The sequence below is a fragment of the Marmota marmota genome, unplaced genomic scaffold, assembly GCF_001458135.2.
Source record: "Marmota marmota marmota unplaced genomic scaffold, marMar, whole genome shotgun sequence".
Lineage (NCBI taxonomy): Eukaryota > Metazoa > Chordata > Mammalia > Rodentia > Sciuridae > Marmota > Marmota marmota.
The window spans coordinates 24093135-24115027 of NW_026000101.1; the positions used below are offsets into that span (position 1 = coordinate 24093135).

General features: G+C 39.4%; 1 protein-coding gene across 4 annotated transcripts in view; it reads right to left on the reverse strand.

Moving 5' to 3' along the window:
• Positions 1 to 21893, reverse strand: part of Tek (TEK receptor tyrosine kinase) — a 113211-nt gene that overhangs the window by 50397 nt on the left and 40921 nt on the right. For 2 of the 4 annotated variants that reach the window (XM_015492474.2, XM_015492475.2), the window contains exons 2-8: positions 21301 to 21612; positions 13543 to 13653; positions 13013 to 13165; positions 8523 to 8654; positions 7911 to 8051; positions 4350 to 4478; positions 525 to 676 (exon numbers count right to left, since the gene is read on the reverse strand). In XM_015492474.2, coding sequence (XP_015347960.2) covers positions 525 to 676; positions 4350 to 4478; positions 7911 to 8051; positions 8523 to 8654; positions 13013 to 13165; positions 13543 to 13653; positions 21301 to 21612 — 1130 coding nt within the window. The remainder of the gene's footprint in view (positions 1 to 524; positions 677 to 4349; positions 4479 to 7910; positions 8052 to 8522; positions 8655 to 13012; positions 13166 to 13542; positions 13654 to 21300; positions 21613 to 21893) is intronic. The other 2 variants (XM_015492476.2, XM_015492477.2) reach the window with 1 other exon arrangement.

Consider the following 21893-nt stretch of genomic DNA (forward strand, 5'->3'; position numbering starts at 1 on the left):
CAAATGGATCATGCTGAACTTTCCTCTTCTATACTCCCATAATTGCTGCTCTGAAAAGCATGATAGGAGTAGACCAGTCAATAAAACTCCATGTCCTAGTAATACATGAATGTACGGGCCACCTTACATTTCCTTACATTTCCTGAATATGAGGAGTTACCGATGTGGGGATATGGTGAGGGCAGAGTCTTGCAGTGTGGCATGTATGCACAGTGTGGTATGTATATCCAGCTCACCACACAGAGTTGGACAGTTCTGTAGGACACCTTCCATCCTTGATACTCAGCTCCATTGACCCCGCAATGGTGGCATATTCCCAACCTCACACTGCAGAACTGGCCATGCAGAAGAAACTAGTGAGGCTGCTCTGAGTCTGTTCTGCATCCACCAGAATATGGCATTTTATCAAAGCATGCTGGCCAAGGAGGATGTAAACACTGAGTGAAAATCTAGCCTTGAGAGAGTGATTACCATACTGAAACCATCTCATGGTATTAGGAAGGCAGATTAAAAGTGGCTCTTACTTGGAGCACTGTCCCATCTGGCTTCACCAGGGTCATTTCTTCATTGGCAGGTAGTGGCCGACCAGAGGCTTTGCAAATGGGATTAAATTTACCACTGTTTACTTCTATATGATCTGGCAAATCCTCTATCTTTGGAGTCATCCTTGGCATGCCTGAATGAAGAAAAGAGAGCCATGAAATCTGATCCTGAACCCAGCAGTAATAATAATAATAATAATAATAGCTAGTTCAGCAAGTCATGCACAGTGCAAGAGATTTACAAATATTTTATCATCACATAATAAACATGTGAGGTGGGTGCTATTGTGATCTCCATTTTATAGATGAGGAGACAGAGGCTCCAAGGCCAGAATCAAGCCTAGCCCTTTATAAATCTAGTGTCTACACTCTTCACCATAGGCCTATGTTCCCTCAGTGAACCTAGGGGAAGGAGTCTCAATATTAAAATGATCATCATGGCCACATCTTCCCCTGACATTGCAGTTCAGTCCCTGTCTTGCTTATTAAGAGTATTATTACAAAACCAAAAGGCAAATTCTAGTTTCTTCCACTTAGCAAATGACCACACAATGTTGCTGATCAACAGCATTATTCTTAGTTGGGGTAAATGAAAACTATCTATTTGATTGGGAAGTCTAAAAGTGACACATAAATTAGAAGGAAAATGTGATTTAAATAATAAACAGTTCAAAGAAGTGATGTGAAATGTAACTTCTCAAAATCAAATTCTAGTCAGCAGCCAACTCCAAAGTAGTGCTGCCAATAATGAAGGGAAAAAAATGTCTCTGGTATTAACAAAGGTAAGGGGATCAGACTTCTTTGCCTAATATCTGCACAGTAGAGAATGAATTATGATGAAATGCAATTATATCATTCTGAACTTCAGGGTCTTAGGGAAACTTGACATTTGTGATTTAAATGATCCATTGTTAGTATGTATGAGATATGGCTTAAGTGTGCCCCCCAAAGGTTCCTCTGCTGGTAACTTGATCCTCAGTGTTGGGTTTTAAGTGTTGGGATCTAATGCAAGATAATTAGGAAATTAGGGGTGCCATCCTCAGAAGGTGTTAATGCGGTACTTTTGGGACCCCATTTAGTTCCCTCAAGAGTAGGTTAATATAAAAACAGTGAGCCTGATCCCGGAATCTCTCTGCCTTCCTGCCATATCATGTGATCTCTTCTGTATACACTCCTGCCATCTGCCATGAAACTCACTAGAGCCCAAACAGATGGGACCACCCGATCTTGAAATTTCAGTTAAAGAAGTCTATTTTATAAAGTACCCAGTTTCAGGCATTTTGGTATAGCACAGAAAACAGATTGGCATAGGTCAGTAAAGGATATGGGAACTGATCGCCCCAACACAATGTGGAGAAGGGAAGGAGGAAGAAGGCAAAACATTGATCCTTTCCCAATAAATCCTTTCCCAGTGACAAGACAATCCTAAGAAGGAAGCACACATCAATCCTAAAAATGGCAGTCCCTGGATAAACATTGATCCTTTACTATACAATAACCCCTGGAGGAAAAAAGATAAGCATTGAGACCCTCCATTCCTGCCCAGTAAAAACAAGTTTCAAATTCTCACAACCTATTTCCAAAGTGCCCAAACTGACGTGTTCTGTCAATAATTAAGTCACACCTCAGTGTAACCTATAAAACCCAGGCCCCTCTTATAACCAGTGGCTGTTTTCTACCCAGAAAATGAGCCCCTCTGATGCCTTACTCCACTGCTGAATAAAAGGCCTTGCTGATCCATGAAGTCTGCTCTCATCCTGGTTATTTGTGCTTTCATTATGGTGCTGAAACCATTTTAATTATTTTTGCTTATAAGCAAAACTTGTCTAACACTTAGTAAAATATAACAGGAGACAGAGGTGCCCTAAGAGCAGCAGTAATTTATGTGCTCTTGCATATTGGTGGTGGGAAAAGGTGAAGTCAAAATAAATACATCAATATTGATATTTCATCCTGATATCTCATTTCTCAGGCTTAAATTGACATGGATAGACATGGATAGATGATTAGAAAAGCTACAGAATTTTGGAATCTAAGTAGCTATTCAAGGAGGAATTTTTAAAAAAAGTGCTTTGACACTTTAAAAGCATTCCATTCCTTTATTCTTGCATTTTTTGAAGTTGATCAGAGGTGAAGGGGATGTGCTTGAGGAGTGGGAAATAGTGGAAGGGAGCTGCTCTTTGAAAGCAGGGACTTAGGGAGAGTGCAAACTTGTGTTAGGGTCGCCCAAGCAGAAGCATACATTTTGCAGCATGAACCTTAGAACAGAAAGGAAGCAGTAAAGTACAAAATCCAAATTCTTTAACTTATGAATTGCCCGTTTTCAATTCAATTCCCTGGTACCTAAGGCATTTCCTTCCCTGCTCAGCACTTAATCTCTGCCCTGCTGCTAAGTCCAGACTTAGAAAAAAGAAAATGTATAAAGCTATAGAGTTTAAAAGCCTTTGGGAAAACCAATTTTTGGTATCCTCCTCCCTATATTTCTGATTTCAAAACTAACAAGAGAAAAGACTCTGACTGTCTTAATCTGAGTGTAGATTTCACTGAATGTATATCTTTTTTAAAAATTATGATTGAAGAAGTAACATTTTTTATATTTTTAAAATTTGAAAATACATAAAAGGCATGCCTCTCAATTTTTTTAAAAAAGCATATTTGTGGGTATTGATTAGCAAACTTTCTGTAAGGAAAGCAAGTATTTTTAGCTCTATAAGCCACTGTACAGTCTGCCCTGGTAGCATAACAGCAGCCAGTGTCTGTATATGGTAAATTAACAGGTGTATCTGTGTTCCAATATAATTTTTATTTACAATAACAGTAGAAAATGAAAAAGAATTAAATACTGATACATTCTATAACACAAACTTAAAAAATAAGGTAATGGAAATGAAAGAAGCTAGCTACAAAAGATCATATGATTCTTTTTTTTATTGGCATAAAATCTTTACAGACAAAGTAAATTAATGATTGTCAGATACTAGGAAGGGTTAATAAAAGTTACTGCTAATGAATACAAGGGATTTGGATTTTGCATGTTGAAAATGTCCTAAAATTAGATTATGGTTATAATTGCACAATTCTAAATATACTTTAAAAACATTAACTGTAGATTATAATTGGATGGTCATTATTATCCAAAGTACATGTATTAAGACACAAATTGGTGTGAATACACTTTGTATACAACCAGAGATATGAAAAAATGTGCTCTATATGTGTAATAAGAATTGTAATGCATTCTGCTGTCAAATATAAATAAAAATTAATTTTAAAAAGTGAGCATTATGGAATAACAATTATATCTCAAGAAAGCTATTAAAAACAGTGGATTGAATTTGACCTGTGAATCTGAATATGCTGACTTCTACTCTAGGGTAATTTCTGAAGTAGGATTATTTAAAATCTCATTTTGAGTCTAATTTTTATTATCTGTTTCATTTTTTTTTCTCTTTTTGAAAGTATGCTTTGTCCAAATCCCTCCAAATAACTCTTTCCCTGTTATGCAGTTCAGGGGAATGCCTGGTTCCAGGGAAGGGAAAAGAGACGACCAAGCTCTCTAGGGCCTGTCCTCACTTGCTGTGCGACAAAGAGAACAGGGTTTCCTGCTGGTGGGAAGAGGAATTTAAAGATAGAATAAGGACCAGAGAAGAGAAATTGAATGCTAGTTTTTAAGCTTTGCAATAAGTTCTTCTTAACTTCTGGAGGGAAATGGAAGTAGTGGGAGGATTCTGGGGCAAGAGCCCCACAAGGACAGCTCTGTGGAGACGCAGTGAGCATGCCCCTGTCTACAGTGTTACCTTGCTTTACCTTCTCTCTCACACTGGAGCCCTTGCCATCCTGGAGAGCAGAGACACCCTTGGAACCGGTCGCACGTCTCCCCATTAGTGCAGCTGCACCTCAGTTTACAATCTGGCCCATAATAACCAGGGAGGCATGCTGTAAACGAAGACATCACAACCACTGTTAACACAGGGGAAGGAGGAAACGGAGGCTGAGAGTAACTGGTTCTAGTTTTCCCTCCCAGCTATCAACTGTGCTGATTCATATAAGGTAGTATGTGATTGATGTGAATTACCAGGAACTTAAAAGGTTGGAGAGTTCTGCTTCCAAAGAGTTGAATAAGTTCCTACCAGGAAAAAAATAATAATAATTGAAAGCACTGAAACGTAGAAAAAAAAAAAAGAAAGAAAAACAGAGAAACTGAAATTTGAAAGACATAATGGTATGTTTCTCATTTTTCAGCTTTTTGCTTAATTCTTGGGTACAACTGACACCACACAGGGTGATTAAAACTCCGAAGAAAACCTGTAGTCTTACTGGCCTGACAAATCAGAGGACAGAGCTGGGACAACTACAGCCACTGGAAAGTAAGAGGGAAAACCTCAGAAAGGGAGAATCAGAGAGAAGACTCAAATCTTTGGCTGACCCTTGAACCACACATATTCAGGACCGATTCAAAGTAGCCCAGCTAAAGATTAAAGAGCTGACCTGAGTTTGACCTGACGACTAAGAGTCAAAGTTTGCAGCTCAAGTTCTACCTAGTTAATTGCTTATGAAAGTAAAACAAAATCAACATTCCTCAAAGGAATCAAAGCAACTCTGGAGGCTGACGCAGGAGGATAGCAAGGTCAAATCCAACCAGGGCAACTTAGAGAGACCTTGTCTCAAAATTAAAAATAAAAGGGGCAAAGGGTGTAGCTCAGGGGTGAAGCACTGTTTACAGTACTTAGTACTATAAACATGTAGGTCAGTGGATCAGAGAGCCCATAAATAAATCCACGTATTTACTGTCTAATGATTCTACACAGGTACCAAGAACACAAAATGGGGAAAGGATAATCTCTTTAACAAAAGATGCTGGGAAACTAGATAACCACAAGAAAAAAATTAGATCTCCATCTCTCCACATAAACAAAAATCAACTCAGGGTAAATTAAAGACTAAAACATAAGACCTGAAATTATAAAACTACTAGAAGAAAACATTCTGAAAATCTTTTTGACACCAGTCTGGGCAATTTTGTTTTGTTTTATTTTGACATGATCCCCAAAGTACAGAAAACAAATGCAAAAAATAGACAAATAGGATTGTATCAAATTAAAAATCTTTGACACAGCAAAGGAAACAACAGAGTGAAGAAGCAATGAATAGAATAGGAGAATGTATTTCCAAACTATACATCTGATAAGGGGTTAATATCCCCAATACATAAGGAACTCAACTCAAAAGCAAGAAATTAATCTGATTAAACATGGGCAAAGCAGGTTAATGAATGGAGTTGGAGAACATCATCCTAAGCAAAGTAAGCCAATCCCCAAAACCCAAAGGCCAAATGTTCTCTCTGATAAGTGGATGCTGACCCATAATTGGCGGGGAGGGCATGGGGAGAATGGAGGAACTTTGATTGGGCAAAGGGGATAGAGGGGATGGGAGGAGGCACGAGAGCAAGAAAGATGGTGGAATGAGAAGGACATCATTACCTAGGTACATGTATGATTGCTCGTATGGTGTGACTCTACATCATGTACAACCAGAGAAATGAATAGTTGTGCTCTATTTGTGTATAATGATTGAAATGCATTCTGCTGTCATATATAACTAATTAGAACAAACTTTAAAAATGCCCCCAAAATGGGCAAAGAATCTGAATAGACATTTCTCAAAAGATAACATACAAATGGCCAACATGTATATGAAAAACTGCTTGATAGCGCTGATTGTCAGGGAAGCACATTTCAACAATGAACTATCACAACCTGTTAGAATAACTATTATCAATAAGACAAGAGATAAGTGTTGGTGAAGATATAAAGAAAAGGAAGCCCTTGCACATTGTTGATAGGAAAGTAAATATGAAAAATAATGTGGAAATTTCTTTTAAATATAAAAAATAGAACTCCCATATTGTTTTAGTCAACCTTTTCACTGCTGTGATGAAAACACTTGGCAAGAAGAATTTTAGAGGAAGAATGTTTATTTTGGAGCTCATGGTTTCGGAGGTTTCTGTCCATAGATGGCTGGCTCCCTTGCTATGGGACCAAGATGAGGCACAACGTCAGGGCAGAAGGACACAATGAAGGAAAACAGCTCGAGAGCTTAGGGAAGGACAATCAGGAAGCAGAGAGACAGCTCTTGCTCACCAGGGACAAAATATAAACCCCAAAGGCACATCCCCAGTGACCTAAATCCTCCAGTCACACCCTATCTGCCTATAGTTACCACTCAGTTAATCCCTATCAGTGGATTAACACACTAATTAGGTTAAAATTCTCATCACCCTACCATTTCACCTCTAAACTTTCTTGAACTGTCTCACACATGAGCGTTTGAAGAACACTTCATATCTAAACCATAACACATGTGATCCAGTAATCTTACTTTCTGGAAATGAAATTGATATCTCAAAAAGGTATGTGCTCTCCCATACTCCTTATAGCATTTCACACACACACACACACACACACACACACACACACACACACACACACGAGTAATATTCATCCCTAAAAATGGTAGGAGATCCTGTTATTTTTGAAAACATGGTTAAATCTGGAAGATATGATGTAAATGAAATAAGCCAGGCGCAGCAGGGCAGAGACTACATGATCTCTCATAAGTGGAATCTAAAAAAGTCAAACTCATAGACGCAAAGTCCAATAGTGGATACTATCAACTGGGGGTAGGAGAGGGCAGGATGTTGGTCAAATGGTGCAAAGTTTGTTTTGCAGGATGAATAGTTCTGGAGATGTACAGCATAGTAGCTGCAGTTAATAAACACTATATTGTGCATTTGAGATTTTCTAAGAAAATAGGTCTTAAATATTGTCATCACAGACACAAAAAGATAATTATGTGAGGGAACAGAGATGTTAGTTAACTTGATAACTGTAATCACCAAATGCTTGAATAAGGTCCATAGATGATAAGATCATAACTTTTTCATTTTTGAACCTTGGTTTGGATCTGACCCCCAGACTGATTTTTGTGGTTCACTGAAATACAACAAACACACACATCTTCCAAGATCTTCTTATTCAAAGAGTGATCTAAAATTCAACAGAAATAGAAGCATCTGGGAGCTTGTTAGAATGCAGAACCTCAGGCCCCATTCCAAACCTACCAAATCACAACCTGTGTTTTAATACAATCCCCAGGTGATGTGTCTGAGATACACTATGACATGCACAGTCTCGTTATGAAAACATCATTTCTCTTGAATGAAAACATCTGTGATTTAAAACCCTGTATCCTAGCAACAGATGGTTGACTGTGCTGTCCAGGTGGGTCCTACTTTGATTCCCAGCAAAATGCATCTCCTTTGCACACCAGCTAGAATGTTTTACCATTAAGGGAGTGACCAGTGCATACCTTCATTGCACTGCAGACCCTTCCAGCCTGTGGCACAGGAACAGCCATAAGGGTCTGGGAGACAGAACACATAGGACTTGCATCCCTCTGGTCCACTACACTTTTCTTGACAAGTTCTGCCGAATGTGTGTAGTTCACAAGCTTTGGGGGAAAAAAAAAAGCTGATTGAGAGTCCAATTACAACTACTTGAAATGAAGGATTTTTTTTTTAAGGAATCTCTCAGGCAGGTGAACAGAAAAGGTAGTCTGATCTCAGCCAAGGCTTGGGCAGGATGAGCACACATTTATGGCCCATTTTACACACAGTCATACTGCCTCACAGACAGGATATCAAGGCTGCCACTCGGTTTCACAAGTTATACACTGCACAAACCAAGGTGATAACATTCACATTATAGGCATCATGGATTTGTGTATTCGTTATAGCTTTAGAGTGGCTGGTAATAAAGCATCTTTTGGAAAGGGTATCATTTTTTAATTCTTGCAAAGGCAGCATATAGACTAATAGAAGCCATTTAGCTTCCATTCTTGATGCCCAGATTTAGAATTCTAGATCCAATTAGTGATCGCTTTTTAAATCCACAGCTTACTCACCAAGGACTCTCTACTTACCCTTCTCACATGTCCTTCCCATAAATCCAGGAGGGCAAATGCATTCCCCAGTATCTTCATGGCAGACACCATTATTCATACAAGCAGTACAGACACGCTGACATTCAGGTCCCCACTTCTGAGCTTTGCATCCTTTTTTATGAGAAACAAGGCAGTGGTGAGCAAAGTACAATCACTCAACAAACATTTACTGAGCACCCATTATGTGTCAATCATTTTAGTGGACATGGGTAAATGAAGATAAAATAGCCTCTGCTCCTCACCATAATAGTCTAACATAGGAGATATATCTAAACAGTAACTAATGATAGAAACAAAGACAAGAAATACTAACTCTTATCTTGCAGGTATAAGAGGGCACAAATGAAAGCTTCCCAGAGGACATGGGATAGGAGTGGAATTTGTAGGACCACCTTAGCAGCAAAAAGCACAGGACTGGAAAACGTGTGGCAGGCAAAGGCAAGGCATGGGAAAAGAGTCTGGCATGTTCAGGGAGCTGCAGGTGCCATTAGAGACTGTAGCCTTATTTTTTAAAGTGTAATCCCTGACAGGCAGCATCTCCATCACCAGGGAATCTCATAGAAATGCAAACTTTAGACAGATCCTCTACCCACAACCTACTAAATGAGAAACTCTGGTGTCTGCCTAGTAGTCTATGCCTAACGAGCCTTTGCAGTGTTCCTCACGTATGCAAGAGTTTGAGAACCACTGGTCTTGAGTACATGAAGGAGGGATAAGGCTAAAAAGGAAGAGCATCCACCCCTTTGTGAGCTGGGAAGTATACAGCAAACAAGTGAAACAAGAGACACAAGCCAACAGCACAAGGATGGGGAATTCAAGAATCATCTTTCCTGATTATTTCCCTCCAATAGTTGGATATTTTAAGTTGTTCGTGAGGTCTGAGGATACCTTCTTATATAAGAAACACCCAGCAGGTCTGGGATGATGCTTTGTGGTCAGGAATTTGGTTTCATTTCTCATTTAGAAGGAATTAGTCTTTGTCCCTGAATGTTAATCTCACAGAGGTGAGCTTGGACCTGTGCCTATAGCGGATGCAACCTGACCATCTCTTATGTCAAGGATGCCTGGCTATCGGTATTCTAAAATAATCAAGAGAGATTATTCTCTCCTGTCAACAGAGACCATTTCTTACAGCCTTCCACATAATAAAGCCACAAATTGTGGAAAATCCAATATTTATATTCCTCAATAAAGAGAGGAAGGGTCTGTACAATTAACGATTTCTCAAGAGCCAGACCACAGGCTGTTTAAAATGATGGCAGACAGTGTAGATGAAACTGTCCTCCAGCTCCGTGCCTGCCCATGGAGCTAACCCAGACTCACTCCTGATCCCAGAAAGGAGGAAAAAATAAAGCTTCAGGGGACAATAGGGTGATCTCTTAGGGATGGAGAAGTCAGGACTTTGTTGATAACCAACAAGTACGCAATTAGGCATCTGTGATTTTCTTCAAAACCTTGTGATTCTGTATTTTAAGATAACAATATTCCTGGCACAAAGAAAAAAAAAACTACTGTGAAAATTTTTTTGTCAGGGAGAAAATTTATACTGAAAAGAAATGCAATAAATGTAACCAATGTTATTTTTTAAAAATATTTATTTTTGTAGTTGTAGTTGGACACAATAACTATTTATTTATATGTGGTGCTGAAGTTCAAACTCAGGACCTTGCACGTGCGAGGCGAGTGCTCTACCGCTGAGCCATAACCCCAGCCCCACCAATGTTATTTTTAATACAAAATCTTTTAAGCTCCTAGGCTACAGTTCATCCCAGAAAGATACTCTCCAGCTATATGAGGGGAACAAAAGCCTTCAGCTTCCCTCATTTCTTACTAATATCAAAGAAATCATACTGGGGGAAATATTCTCAAATAGGATGATTTTGGCCCAATTCAAACTTCCTTAGATTGATTTCAGATATTAGCAGTGCTTCTTAAATAGTTTCATTAAAATTCCTTGACAGTATAAGGGGGAGAGAACACACACTCCAGGCAATCAGGACATCAAAAATGTGTTTTAAGTCTTTTGCTTTATCTTGAAAATTCAGGTGGGTTTCAAGTTTTAGTCTACACTAAATTTTATTTGTTCTCACATTAAAAAAAAATCAACAACTTAAGCTCATCCCACTGTGATGTTGTAACATACTAAAAAATACTTAACTGGTCTCTGCCCCTGGTTCCCAGCACACAGCTCCTAAAATCCTTGGAATCTCCAAAGTAATGACTTCCCTATGTATGCTAATGAGGTGAGTGGCAGCCAGGAAGCCCTAAACAGCTTCACAACAGGAGCTGATCACCAGAAAGACCAAAGCATCATGTGAGAGTTGGGACACTCAGTACCACCCCCCCCACCCCCGCCCCCAATCTTCAGAAAGGGGGTAAGGGCTGTAGGCCCAAGTCCAAGTTCATCAGTGTGAGATCAACATTCAGGCACAAAGGCACCAATGGCCATTGATTCAAATAATCACACCTGCCTAAGGGAGCCTCTATGAGATCCAAAAGGACAGGGTTCAGAGAGCTTCACATTGAAAGGTTCCTAGAGGGTATCTGTGCCCTATGTATCTCTTCCTCACAGTTGCTCATTTGTTTCCTTTGTAATATTCTCAATAATAAACTAGTAAATGTGAACATTTCTCTGAGCTGTCCTAGCAAATTAATCAAACATGAGGAAGAAATCTTGAGAAACTTTGATTTACAGCCAGCCAGTCAGAAGCACAAGCCATAACCTGCAGCTGGCAATTGGCATTTCAGATGAGAGCAGTCTCATGGAACTCAGCCCTTAGTAGGTGGGATCTGATGCCACCTCCAGGTAGACAGAGTCAGAACTGAGTTAAATTGTACGATACCCAGCTGATGTTCACTGGAGAATTGCTTGGCATACAGGTTTAGTGAGAACAGAGAATAGGAAAACCATTCCATTGTCAAACAACCATGTATCAATCTGAAGTTTCTGATGTTCCTAGACAAGGATCCCCATTACCCCAGACCCTAAGTTCCTTGGGAACATGGGAGTGAATCAGACTAAAAACTATCTAAATGTAATGAATGAAAATCATTTACTTGCCATTCACATTTGTTTATCTAATTCCATATGTAATTCTGACTGGTAATTACCCAAGGGACAGGGATTTATATTGTTATACTCTTCTCAACACTAATACAATGCTTGGTCTAGAGTTATGATCAATACATTGTACTGAATGAATTAATTTATTGAATGAATTAATTTATTTATTAAGTTATGTTATCTTCATGAATCATAGATAGTATTCGGAAGAATGATAGCAGCTCATGTACTTAGACCTGAAGACCTGAATATTTAATATCACAACTAACCTAATTTTTCCCCAAGAGCTGGGAAAAAATCCAGGACAAATCTTCTGCTTTCTGTAGATAAATTTCATGTAAAAATTGCTAATGGAAAGTCCCACTTCAATAGTTATAACAGGTAAAAAATGTTTTCACTAGCTGAGTGTGGTGGTATACACTCCTGAAATTCCAGTTAATTGAAAGGCTAAGGCAGAAGGATCTCAGGTTCAAGACCAGCCTTGGCTACTGAGACCCTATCTTAAAATAAAAAATGTAAATAACTGAGAATATAGCTCAATGGTAAGGCATCCCTGCTTCAATCGAAGGAAGGAAGGAAGAAGGGAAGGAAGGAAGGAAGGAAGGAAGGAGAGAAAGAAAGAAAGAAAGAAAGAAAAGATATTTGAGAGTTAAATGACCTGGAAAATGTGGGATTTTTAGAAAACAATGTTTAACTAGAGGTTAACCCAGTTCACCCCACCCCACAGCAGACACTTTTCAGGGAGATTATCCTGCTCATTGCAATCCCCCTTTTAATAGGAATGATTCTGCTATTCATGTGTGAGCCCCTAGTGTCTAACTATAGCATGTGGCTCCTCTCTCTTGCCCATAACCCCTTAATCTAGGCTGATAGAAATCAGATATATGTTAGGATGATCCCATCTTTTCTCCTGGGAATTCAAGATCTGAAAGGAAAGTACATTGTGGGAGCTAAGGTACAGTAATGGCAGCATCCTAGAGAGAAAGCACTCCCCATTCCCCCACCACTGAGCTTCCATCTTTCCTGGAACTTGCTTGTTGTTTTTTTTTTTCATCAATTCTCTAAGAGTCTTTGTTGTCTTTCCAACCAATCCCTGTTTTTTTGTTAAGTAACAAGAATAGGTTTCCTTCCTTAAAACGGAAAGTCCTGCCGGGCACAGTGGCACATGCCTGTAATCCCAGTGGCTCAAGAGGTTGAGACAGGAGGAGCGCAAGTTCTCTGAGGCGCTAAGCAACTCAGAGAAACCCTGTCTCTAAATCAAATACAAAATAGAGATGGGGATGTGGCTCAGTAGTCAAGTGCCCCTGAGTTCAATCCCTGATACAAAAAAAATAAATAAATAAAATAAAATAACTGAAAGCCCTAACACTACACCATCACAGGGGGTGGCCTTACAATCACTTACTCCGGACTATCAGCCTGGTGAAGGCCGATGTGAAGAGGTTTCCTCCTATGTACCTGGCGGAGTACACTCCAGCATCCTGGGGCTCAGCACGATGCAGGTTCACTTCTAAAATATCAGGTACTTCGTGCCGAGGCACAGAGTGGATAAAGGAACCTGATGAGAGAGAAAAGCAGGAACAATAGGTTGTACTCAAACACTCCTATTTCCTCATCTATCCTTGCAATCAAACCATCTCACATTTTACATGGATGAATTTGGGCCTTATCATATGATGATGGTCTTTTATTGTGTAGAATGTCATGCACATTCATGAGTGTACAGTGTGCATTTGAACACCCTCCCCCTTTACTTAGGTAACCAGAGAACCTAAGAAGGCTTCTATCAGCCAGAACTGAATCAACTTGCATCATCATAGCTTTACGGCAAACATCTGCCCCTGAAAACCACAACAGGATAATGATCCAGTACATCATCTGTGTTATCTGATGCCCCGCACCCTGGTTCTGGAAGGAAGTGAAACATGTACTCACCATTTTTGTAAATCACTGCATCTTCTTCCTTAATTAACACCTTTCTGAAAGATATAGTCACATTATCTCCCCTGTCCACAGTCATAGTCAACGTAGCTGGTAGGAAGGAAGCTTTTGAAAGAGACGACAAATACCAAAAATGAGGTCACACATTTTCCCCAAGGAACAGTAGAACACCAAATTTCGAAAGATGAGACCTGGCATTTGCTAGGAGTCAGCTGGTTTTTATGATATGGAAAACAATGATGGCTACTAGATTTCCATCTTTCTTAAGATCTTTTTGAAAATTCTGACAAAAGAAATGGTCATTTTTTTCTGTAAAAATAAAGATATATATACACAATAGACATATAGATAATTATCCTATGCAATTGATTGGAGAGGCAAGGACTGTTAACATCTAATACCCACCGAAGTCCTGACATTAACTATAAACTATATACTAATCATAAATCTGCCATTCTCTTCCAATTCCTACTGAGTTTCCTCAAAGTGGAAAAGAACATGAATAGAACATGAATTTCCTCAAAATGAAATGAGCACATCTGCCACATGGCTTTTCCCTTGGTCCTTGGGTGTGATGGTAGTTGCTTCTCAAACTAATTCTAATTCCTTTAGAATGCTCCAAGCATTTCCCAAAATGGAATGAGCACAATGCTGGACTAATGAAATATTGAACAGTAAAGGATGAAACCTAATATCTTATTTTTCTATCCTTTAATTATATATGTGTGAACTGACATAGTTATGGAACTGGACAGTACTGGGGGAAAATGGAACATTATTCTATCTTTGACTTATAAATTCAGAGTCAATTCATTGAAAACTTCTGTCGCTATGCCAACACTGGAATACAATATTGCCTGAGACCTTTGGGTTATTGGAAAAGATGGTGAATATAATCTTGTCACATTCTCCCAGCTGCAAGAGTTTCTGAATTCCTTTAATTTATACCATAATCTGCAGAGAACCACACTCAGTGGAATGAGGAACGATTAACTTTAGACTTGTAAAATTAAACAACGTAAAATATAAGGATTACCACTAAAAGAAGGGAAACAGTACATATAATTTTATTAAACATGGAGGGCAAGAGAGAATGTAAGTAAACAAAGGAATAAAATGAAAATACATAAAGCCAAAGAAAATCATGGTGGAGAAAAGACAGAAAAAAGATGGCAGAAGACATGCAAAATACATGGTTTGAAAAATTGAACAACTCAGAATGAATTAAAATAAATATGTAACCATGTACTATTTTCATGAGCTATACATAAAGACAACTCAGGTTGAGAATAAGGGGATAGAAAAATAGGTACTGAACTAACTAAAAGAAGCTAAGCTTTGCAACATTAATATAAAAAAAATTACTAAGGCCAAAATTTTTAGGGATAAAGATGGTCCTTACATGAAAAAAAAAAAAAAAAACAATCCACCATTCTAATAAGTCTCATTACAAGATGTCATTCTCATATCTTGTTCAGGAAGATACAATAATCCTAAAATTGTACACATACATAACAATACAGCTTCAAAACTCATGAAACAAAAACTATTAAAGGAAGAAACTACAAGCATACTGGAAACTTTCAGAAATTGGTCAAATGGAAAAATCACTATGCAAAAACATAGAAGATTTGAAAAACACCATTAAAATGTGTTGAATATTCATGGGATCCTTACCCAGCTATCTCAATACATGTTATTTATAAGTGTTTTACCTCCCTATGAAGCACAAAGCACATCTCCATGAATAACAAATTTCTAGAAGTCAACAGCAAAATAACAAAACACCCCAAGATATGAATTCAAGAGTTTCAGTCAAGGGCCAAGATTTGAAGAATAGAGAGACTCCTGCTGAGGACCTTGTGCTTACTCAGCCAGTCATTGTGCCTTAGTTCTTGTTTCATCTGTGGCTTTCTGAAGGGGGCTTGAGAGAGACTGATTAAGAGCTGGACGCACCTCTGGTTTAGATAGCAATCCTGTGAGGGCAGAAGATGCCTCTGAACCATGCTCAGAAGGACTTGGTTTCTCTCCTATTGTCCTTGGCTGTGGGCTGACCCTGCTAAGTTGGGCATAGCATACTGCCAGGACTTCTCTGGGAGGCCAGGTATGTAAATATCTTTAATGCAGATGACAACCTGGGGCAAACCCAGAGGGAGCATAGAGTAGCCCTCCCACAGTATGAGATGCAAGACCTGGGTTTGATTCTGCCCTCTGCCACTTACTCATTCTTGAGTCACTTCACCTCTGCAAATCTCAGTTTTCTCATAATTTGGAAGTAGTAACATCTACTATAAAGGCTGTTAAGAATATTACATGATTGTTGGGCATAGTGGTGCGTGCCTATAATCCCAGCACCTTGGGAGGCTGAGGTAGGAGGATCACGAGTTCAAAACTAACCTCAGCAAAAGTGAGGCACTAACCAACTCAATGAGACCCTGTCTGTAAATCAAATACAAAATAGGGCTGGGGATGTGGCTCAGGTCAAGTACCCCTGAGTCCAATCCTCTGTACCCCCTCCCCCCAAAAAAGAATATTAAATGATAGATGCCAAGCCCCTGAGTTGCTAATAGAATCCTTTCAACAAATAAACAGCAACAGTGCTGAGCTGATATTTGTACTATAGATGTGAGTGGGAGCTTTCTTGATGGTTCTAAAATAAACTCACTGCAGGGAAGGCAGCAGGGATCAGGGAAGGGGGAAACTGGCTTTATGGGGCTCCTTCTCTCAGTGACTAAGTGCTTCATGAAGCCATTCTAACACATGAAATTCTTGCTCTCTGCAAAAGGTTTCTGGGCTCCTGAGAGAGTTTTTCCCCCCAACCATTCCATGCCAGTTTTGCTTCCTATGTGGTTTGTTTATATTTTCTGGCCCTTTGTGCAAAGGTTATTTAGTTGACCATGGGACTTCTCACTCAGCATTGTATTCTGAAAAGGACCTGAGATTCTCCAGTAGGCTCAACTCCAGTGTAGTTCTCCCCCCTACTCTGGCCCTTTTTTTATTTCAGACTTTGTACCTTTTAAGCACCCTGCTTTCACACCAGCGCTCTGTTGCTGTCTAGTCCCTTGCCTCCTACATTCATGTGTCCAGGCTGACTGTCCTCTGCTGGGTACTAATGAGGAAGGGCTAACTTTCATGTTCTACTTTGAGCTTCCTGATGCACAGGAGCCTGGCTTGGGTTTAGTACACATATTGAGGTTGTGTGACTTTGGTGATCATAAAAATAATAGTGCCTACCATGTACTAGGTACTGTGTCCTAAGCCCTTTAAGCAAACTAAATCTTCATAATATCCCTATAAGATGGGTACCACCATTATGTTAATTTTACAAAAGAGGAAACTAAGCTACAGAGAGTTTAAGTAACCTGTTCAAGGTCACATGAGAGCTCGGGAGACCAAGGATTTGAATCGGGGAAGCTGGCTCCAAGGGCTCTCATAGATTACATAACATGAGCACTCAGAAGGGTTTCAAGTCCAAAGAGGGCTGGGGATATAGATCAGTTGGTAGAGTGTTCATCTAGCACGCACAGGGCCCTGGGTTCACTCCCCTGTACCATAAAGAAAAACTGGAGGAAAAAGTACACAGTAGTCAGTTATAAACAAAGATGTTTTTCATGGATTAAAAATAATTGATCTAAATTTCAGCTGTCTCCTTTAAATTTAATATTAGATCAATACTGATGGCAATAATGCAGTATTTCATCCACATCCACAATTATTTTGTCACAACAGCTTTGTGAAACTAGCACATCCTCAATTTACTCACGTCAGAGACAGTTAAGGACAGCACAGTCCCGTACCGAAGGCCTCCTAACTGAATAGGTGAAGAAGTTGAGACACGAACACAAGAGGTCCACACTCACTCCTTGGCACCAGCTCTGTCGGCCTGCACCCTTAGCTCTCATCACTCATGTCCAAGTGCTGAGTTTCCTTCCTTCTCTTCCGCTTCTTTCCCCCACACCTCACCAGCTCCTACTCATTCATGGGTCTCCATGTAGATGTCTCTGGGGGCCTTGCACACTTTCTAGAATCCAGGTCAGGTGGTCTCATGGCTACTCTCCAAATACCCTACCCTTCCCCCATCACATTCCTGCTCACGGTGAATGTCCCCTACCAGACTGTGTTCCAGGGGTATGTGGAGGCAGGACCTAGAGTGTTTTGAAAGGCAGCACAGTGATGGTTAGAGCCTGGCCTCAGGATGGGACCTGAGTTCGACTTCCAGGTCCAATGCTCACTAGTGAATGCGTTGAAACAATGATGAGCCTCATCTATTAATGAGTCTTAGTTGTGCTCCTCTGATTAGCATAAATGAGATGGCAGCATATATAATGTTGCCAGGGGAAATGTCAGGCACAGAAAAAGTATTCAGGAAATATTAACATTGCATCTCCATTAACATTGCAGCACAAGACAGACTCAAGAATAGTTATACGATGAAAAAAAAAAAAAGAATGAATTTAATTTCAGGTTTTCCCATCTCCTTTATGCTTTTAATGTGTTTATTTGTGCTATTTGGATACAGATGGTTCCCCTCCATCAAACTCACAAGTCATGTTTGGGTAGTTTGATGTTCTTAATGTAAAGCTATTTCTCAAATGAAAACAGGAAGAAAAAAAAAATAAACCCTGTGTCTTTTCTAATGGATTATTCTGAAATAGTTCTTTGGATCAAAATGTATTTATAACTTCCTACCCCCAAATGAAATCACCTGTGAGGTTTGAACAAACTGCTGTTGATTGTTTTGGATGAGGCCATTGATAAAAATGATTTGGCTATTTGGGATGTGTGAGCCAACATAAGCTGTGTTTTGGCACATCTCAGATGGATTTTCCACTTCCTCCCAGATGCACATGTCAGCAGAAGTGGGAATATACTGATGTTTATCCTCTCCTGCTGTGTCCCTGAGCAGGCATTTCTGAGATCCCAGGATGTTTTACTAGGGAATGAATAGCAGCATGAGGACAGTTGGGGAGGTTTTCTTGATTCACCATGATGGATATCACTTACGCTGTGCCATATCTCACCTACTGGGTGGTCAATTAAAAAAAGCAGAACCAGTTCCCCAATTTGAGAGGCTGTTATTGCAACTACAGGAGAAAACATGCCATCTATTTTTCCATTTTGATTAAACCTCTGCAGTTATGTTAATACGTGATATTTAAAAATTCTACAATTGAGTAGGAAAATTAACAGTCCCACTAAATTATTACTCCAAGGCACCAAAATAAGAGTTGTTGAACATGTTCTGTGAACCAGATAATGTTGGTATTTTTATTTGATTCTTAAATTTGCTTGTGGTAAAATCTTTATCTTCCACTCTTTTTCAAATAAGGAAAAACTAGAACCCCAATTAAGTGATGTGCCTGAAGTCCTACCATTCAGTGCAGAGCTAGGATCAAACCCATGTCTGGCTGACTTCCACACTTCTACTCTGTGCCCTGGGTCATTTTGTAGGGTTGTAGAATTGTTTTCTTATTTAAAGAAAAAGTGCTCAAAGAAAGACAATTGTTATCATTGAGACCAATATACAAGGGTATAAATGTGAGGGTTACAAATATAGGCTCTGAAATCATATCATTAACTCTATTCTGCACATCGATGTATGCATGGGAATTAACATGTACACCACCTTATTTAAAACAGCAGAATTATGTAGGTATTATAACTATTTCACAGATGGTGATAAATGAGACTAACAGAAGTTAAATGACTTGCTTAAGGAAACACAGTTGGTAAGTGGTAGAGAATTCAAATTCAGGTAAGTATAGGTCTAAAAGCCAATCTCTCTTCACTATTGCTCACTATCCAAGCCTGCCTTGCCTTATCCTTTACCTGTGGTGATCTAGACTCTCAATTGGGAGACATTATTGCAGTTTATTTTTAACTCCCAATGGGGATCAATACATTTTACTATTTATATATTGTCAGGAGTAATCTTGGGAGAGCCTAAGAAGAACAGGGTGGTGCTCCTCACTTCACTTCCATGAAACCATAGAGTAAAAATCTCATATCATCTTCATTCAGGACATGGACACTCAGCAGAACATTACTCTTTACACAAGTCAAATCCAAAATGACATATGAAAAATAATAGAGCTGACTTTCAGCCGTGATAGCTTTGGCACACCTCACATCCTTTGTTCAACCTCTCTTCCCTCACTGGAGGGCTGCATTCCTGGGAATTTCTGTTGTATGCTTTTCCCACTTGCTCTGGTGTCACTTAAAGGTGAACATTTCAGTTTTGGTAAGAAAATCCTTTCCTTCATTTGTAATGAATAGCGATGTTATCACTTTTGACCTTAAAATAAGCTTATTGCCCTCAAATTTTTTACTTACCACCATTAGCAAATTCAAAGAAATGTTTTCAGGTGGACCCCAGATACTAGCTGACTAAACTCTTGCTCCTCAAAATATGGTTTGTGGTAGAGCATTTTCTTATCACCCAGAATCTACTACCCAGAAGAGTCTCAGGACTCTTCCCTAATGACTGAGTCACGATCTGCATTTTAGCAAGACCCATAGTTGATCAATAAATATGTTCAACACTGAGAAACATGGACCTACAAATCCTGTAGATTCCTATATAAGAAACTAACAATGAGAAATGTGCAGAGGTGTGTTACTTATCTGGGTCAGCTTAATAATAATAATAATAATAATAATAATAATAATAATAATAGTTGTTGTTATTATTATTATTATCATTATTATAAAACTAAATCCCCAAAGAGCTCACAATACCATTATTTTTTAAAATAAATTCTGAGCCTTTGTGTCTAGACAGTATTAATTTGGAAAGGACTTCTGTATTTTAGATATCAGCAACCCAGAGAAGGTGTCTGGATGAGAGGCTGGATCATTCCAAGGAGAGGGCATCACACACAGCTGGAATCCATGCTTGTTGCCACTTAAGTTTGCAATGCCCTCACTCTGAATCTTTGACTTGCTTTGGGAAATAAAATGAGGCATAATCATGGGTAATTCTGTGCCTACATTGTTCTCTTGCACTTCTACCATATTCATGAGATCATACCTAGGTTGGCCTGCTGCAAGATAATAGCCACATGGAACCGAGCCAAGTTGCCCCAGCCAAGGCTAGAGTGAAAAGCCTGCAGCCAGCCAACACCATGTATTAAGAAAGCCCCACCAAGGCCAACAGAGTCACTCATCAACCCAGCTGACAGCCTCACACTAAAATGCTCCATGTCATATGCCATTGTGATTACATTACACAATATAGTTGTGGCAATAGGTAACTGATACATCAAGTAACCAATTAAATTGAGCTACTTACTGATAGATATTTCCCTTTTGAAGATTTTATTTCTACATAATTTTCTCATGAAAATATTAACTTCTAGTATGAGCATTTAGGAAAAAACAAAACAAAGTATCAAATGAAAACTTAATGAGAAATCTCAAAATAACCAATAATTTGGCAATGGATTTTTTTGCCATAATTTTCATATGAAGACATGACTATGTTACATGTATACAATAAATGTCATAAAGTGAACCTATGATATATTTCATATCATGAACTAGACACAATGTCTACCGAGGGAGTTGGGCTGGATGGTCTTTTATGTCTATTATTCTAGGTACCCGAGACAGCAATCTTAGGTCCCGAGACAACAAAAAGGTCCTTGAGCTCTACACTCAGACAGCTCATGCAGCCTCTGAGGGAGCAGCTGCCAAAACAAAAGGTATGTGCTCCCAGTGGACCTCACCTGTCCACATTTAGGGGCATATTACCTTGTTGACGCATCTTCATGGTCCGTATCCTTATTGCCCGTCCTCGAACTCGCCCTTCACAGAAATAGGCGCCATTGATTTTACTAGCCTTTTCTCTCTTCCACACGACTTTTTTAGCCCATTCTCTGGTCACATCTTGGGTAACTTCCAGTGGATCTTGGTGCTGGTTCATTAAGGCTTCAAAGTCTCTCCCTATGGTGATGGGCTCATGGGGATGCCATCCAGAGGCGATGCAGGTGAGGGATGTTTCAGCATCAGATACAAGAGGTAGGGAATTAATCAAGATCAAGTCCATGGCACCTTCCACTGTTCCTAAAGGAAAAATGGAGAATAATGCATGCTGAAGGCCATTAACATGGCTCGTGGGGTAAACTAGTCTTGTCTAAAGTATTGTCTAAAAATAGATAGTCTTTCTAAAACTCCACTTGTCACCAAAGCTTCAAGACCCTTTATCACCCAGACCCTGCTAATTCCCTTGCCCCTCTGAATACCCTGGGGGCAATGCACTGTAAATCCCACCACCACCACAACAAGCCATGCACTATATATCTCTATGCACTATATTGCCTGAGACCTACTTGGGCACTCTGTAA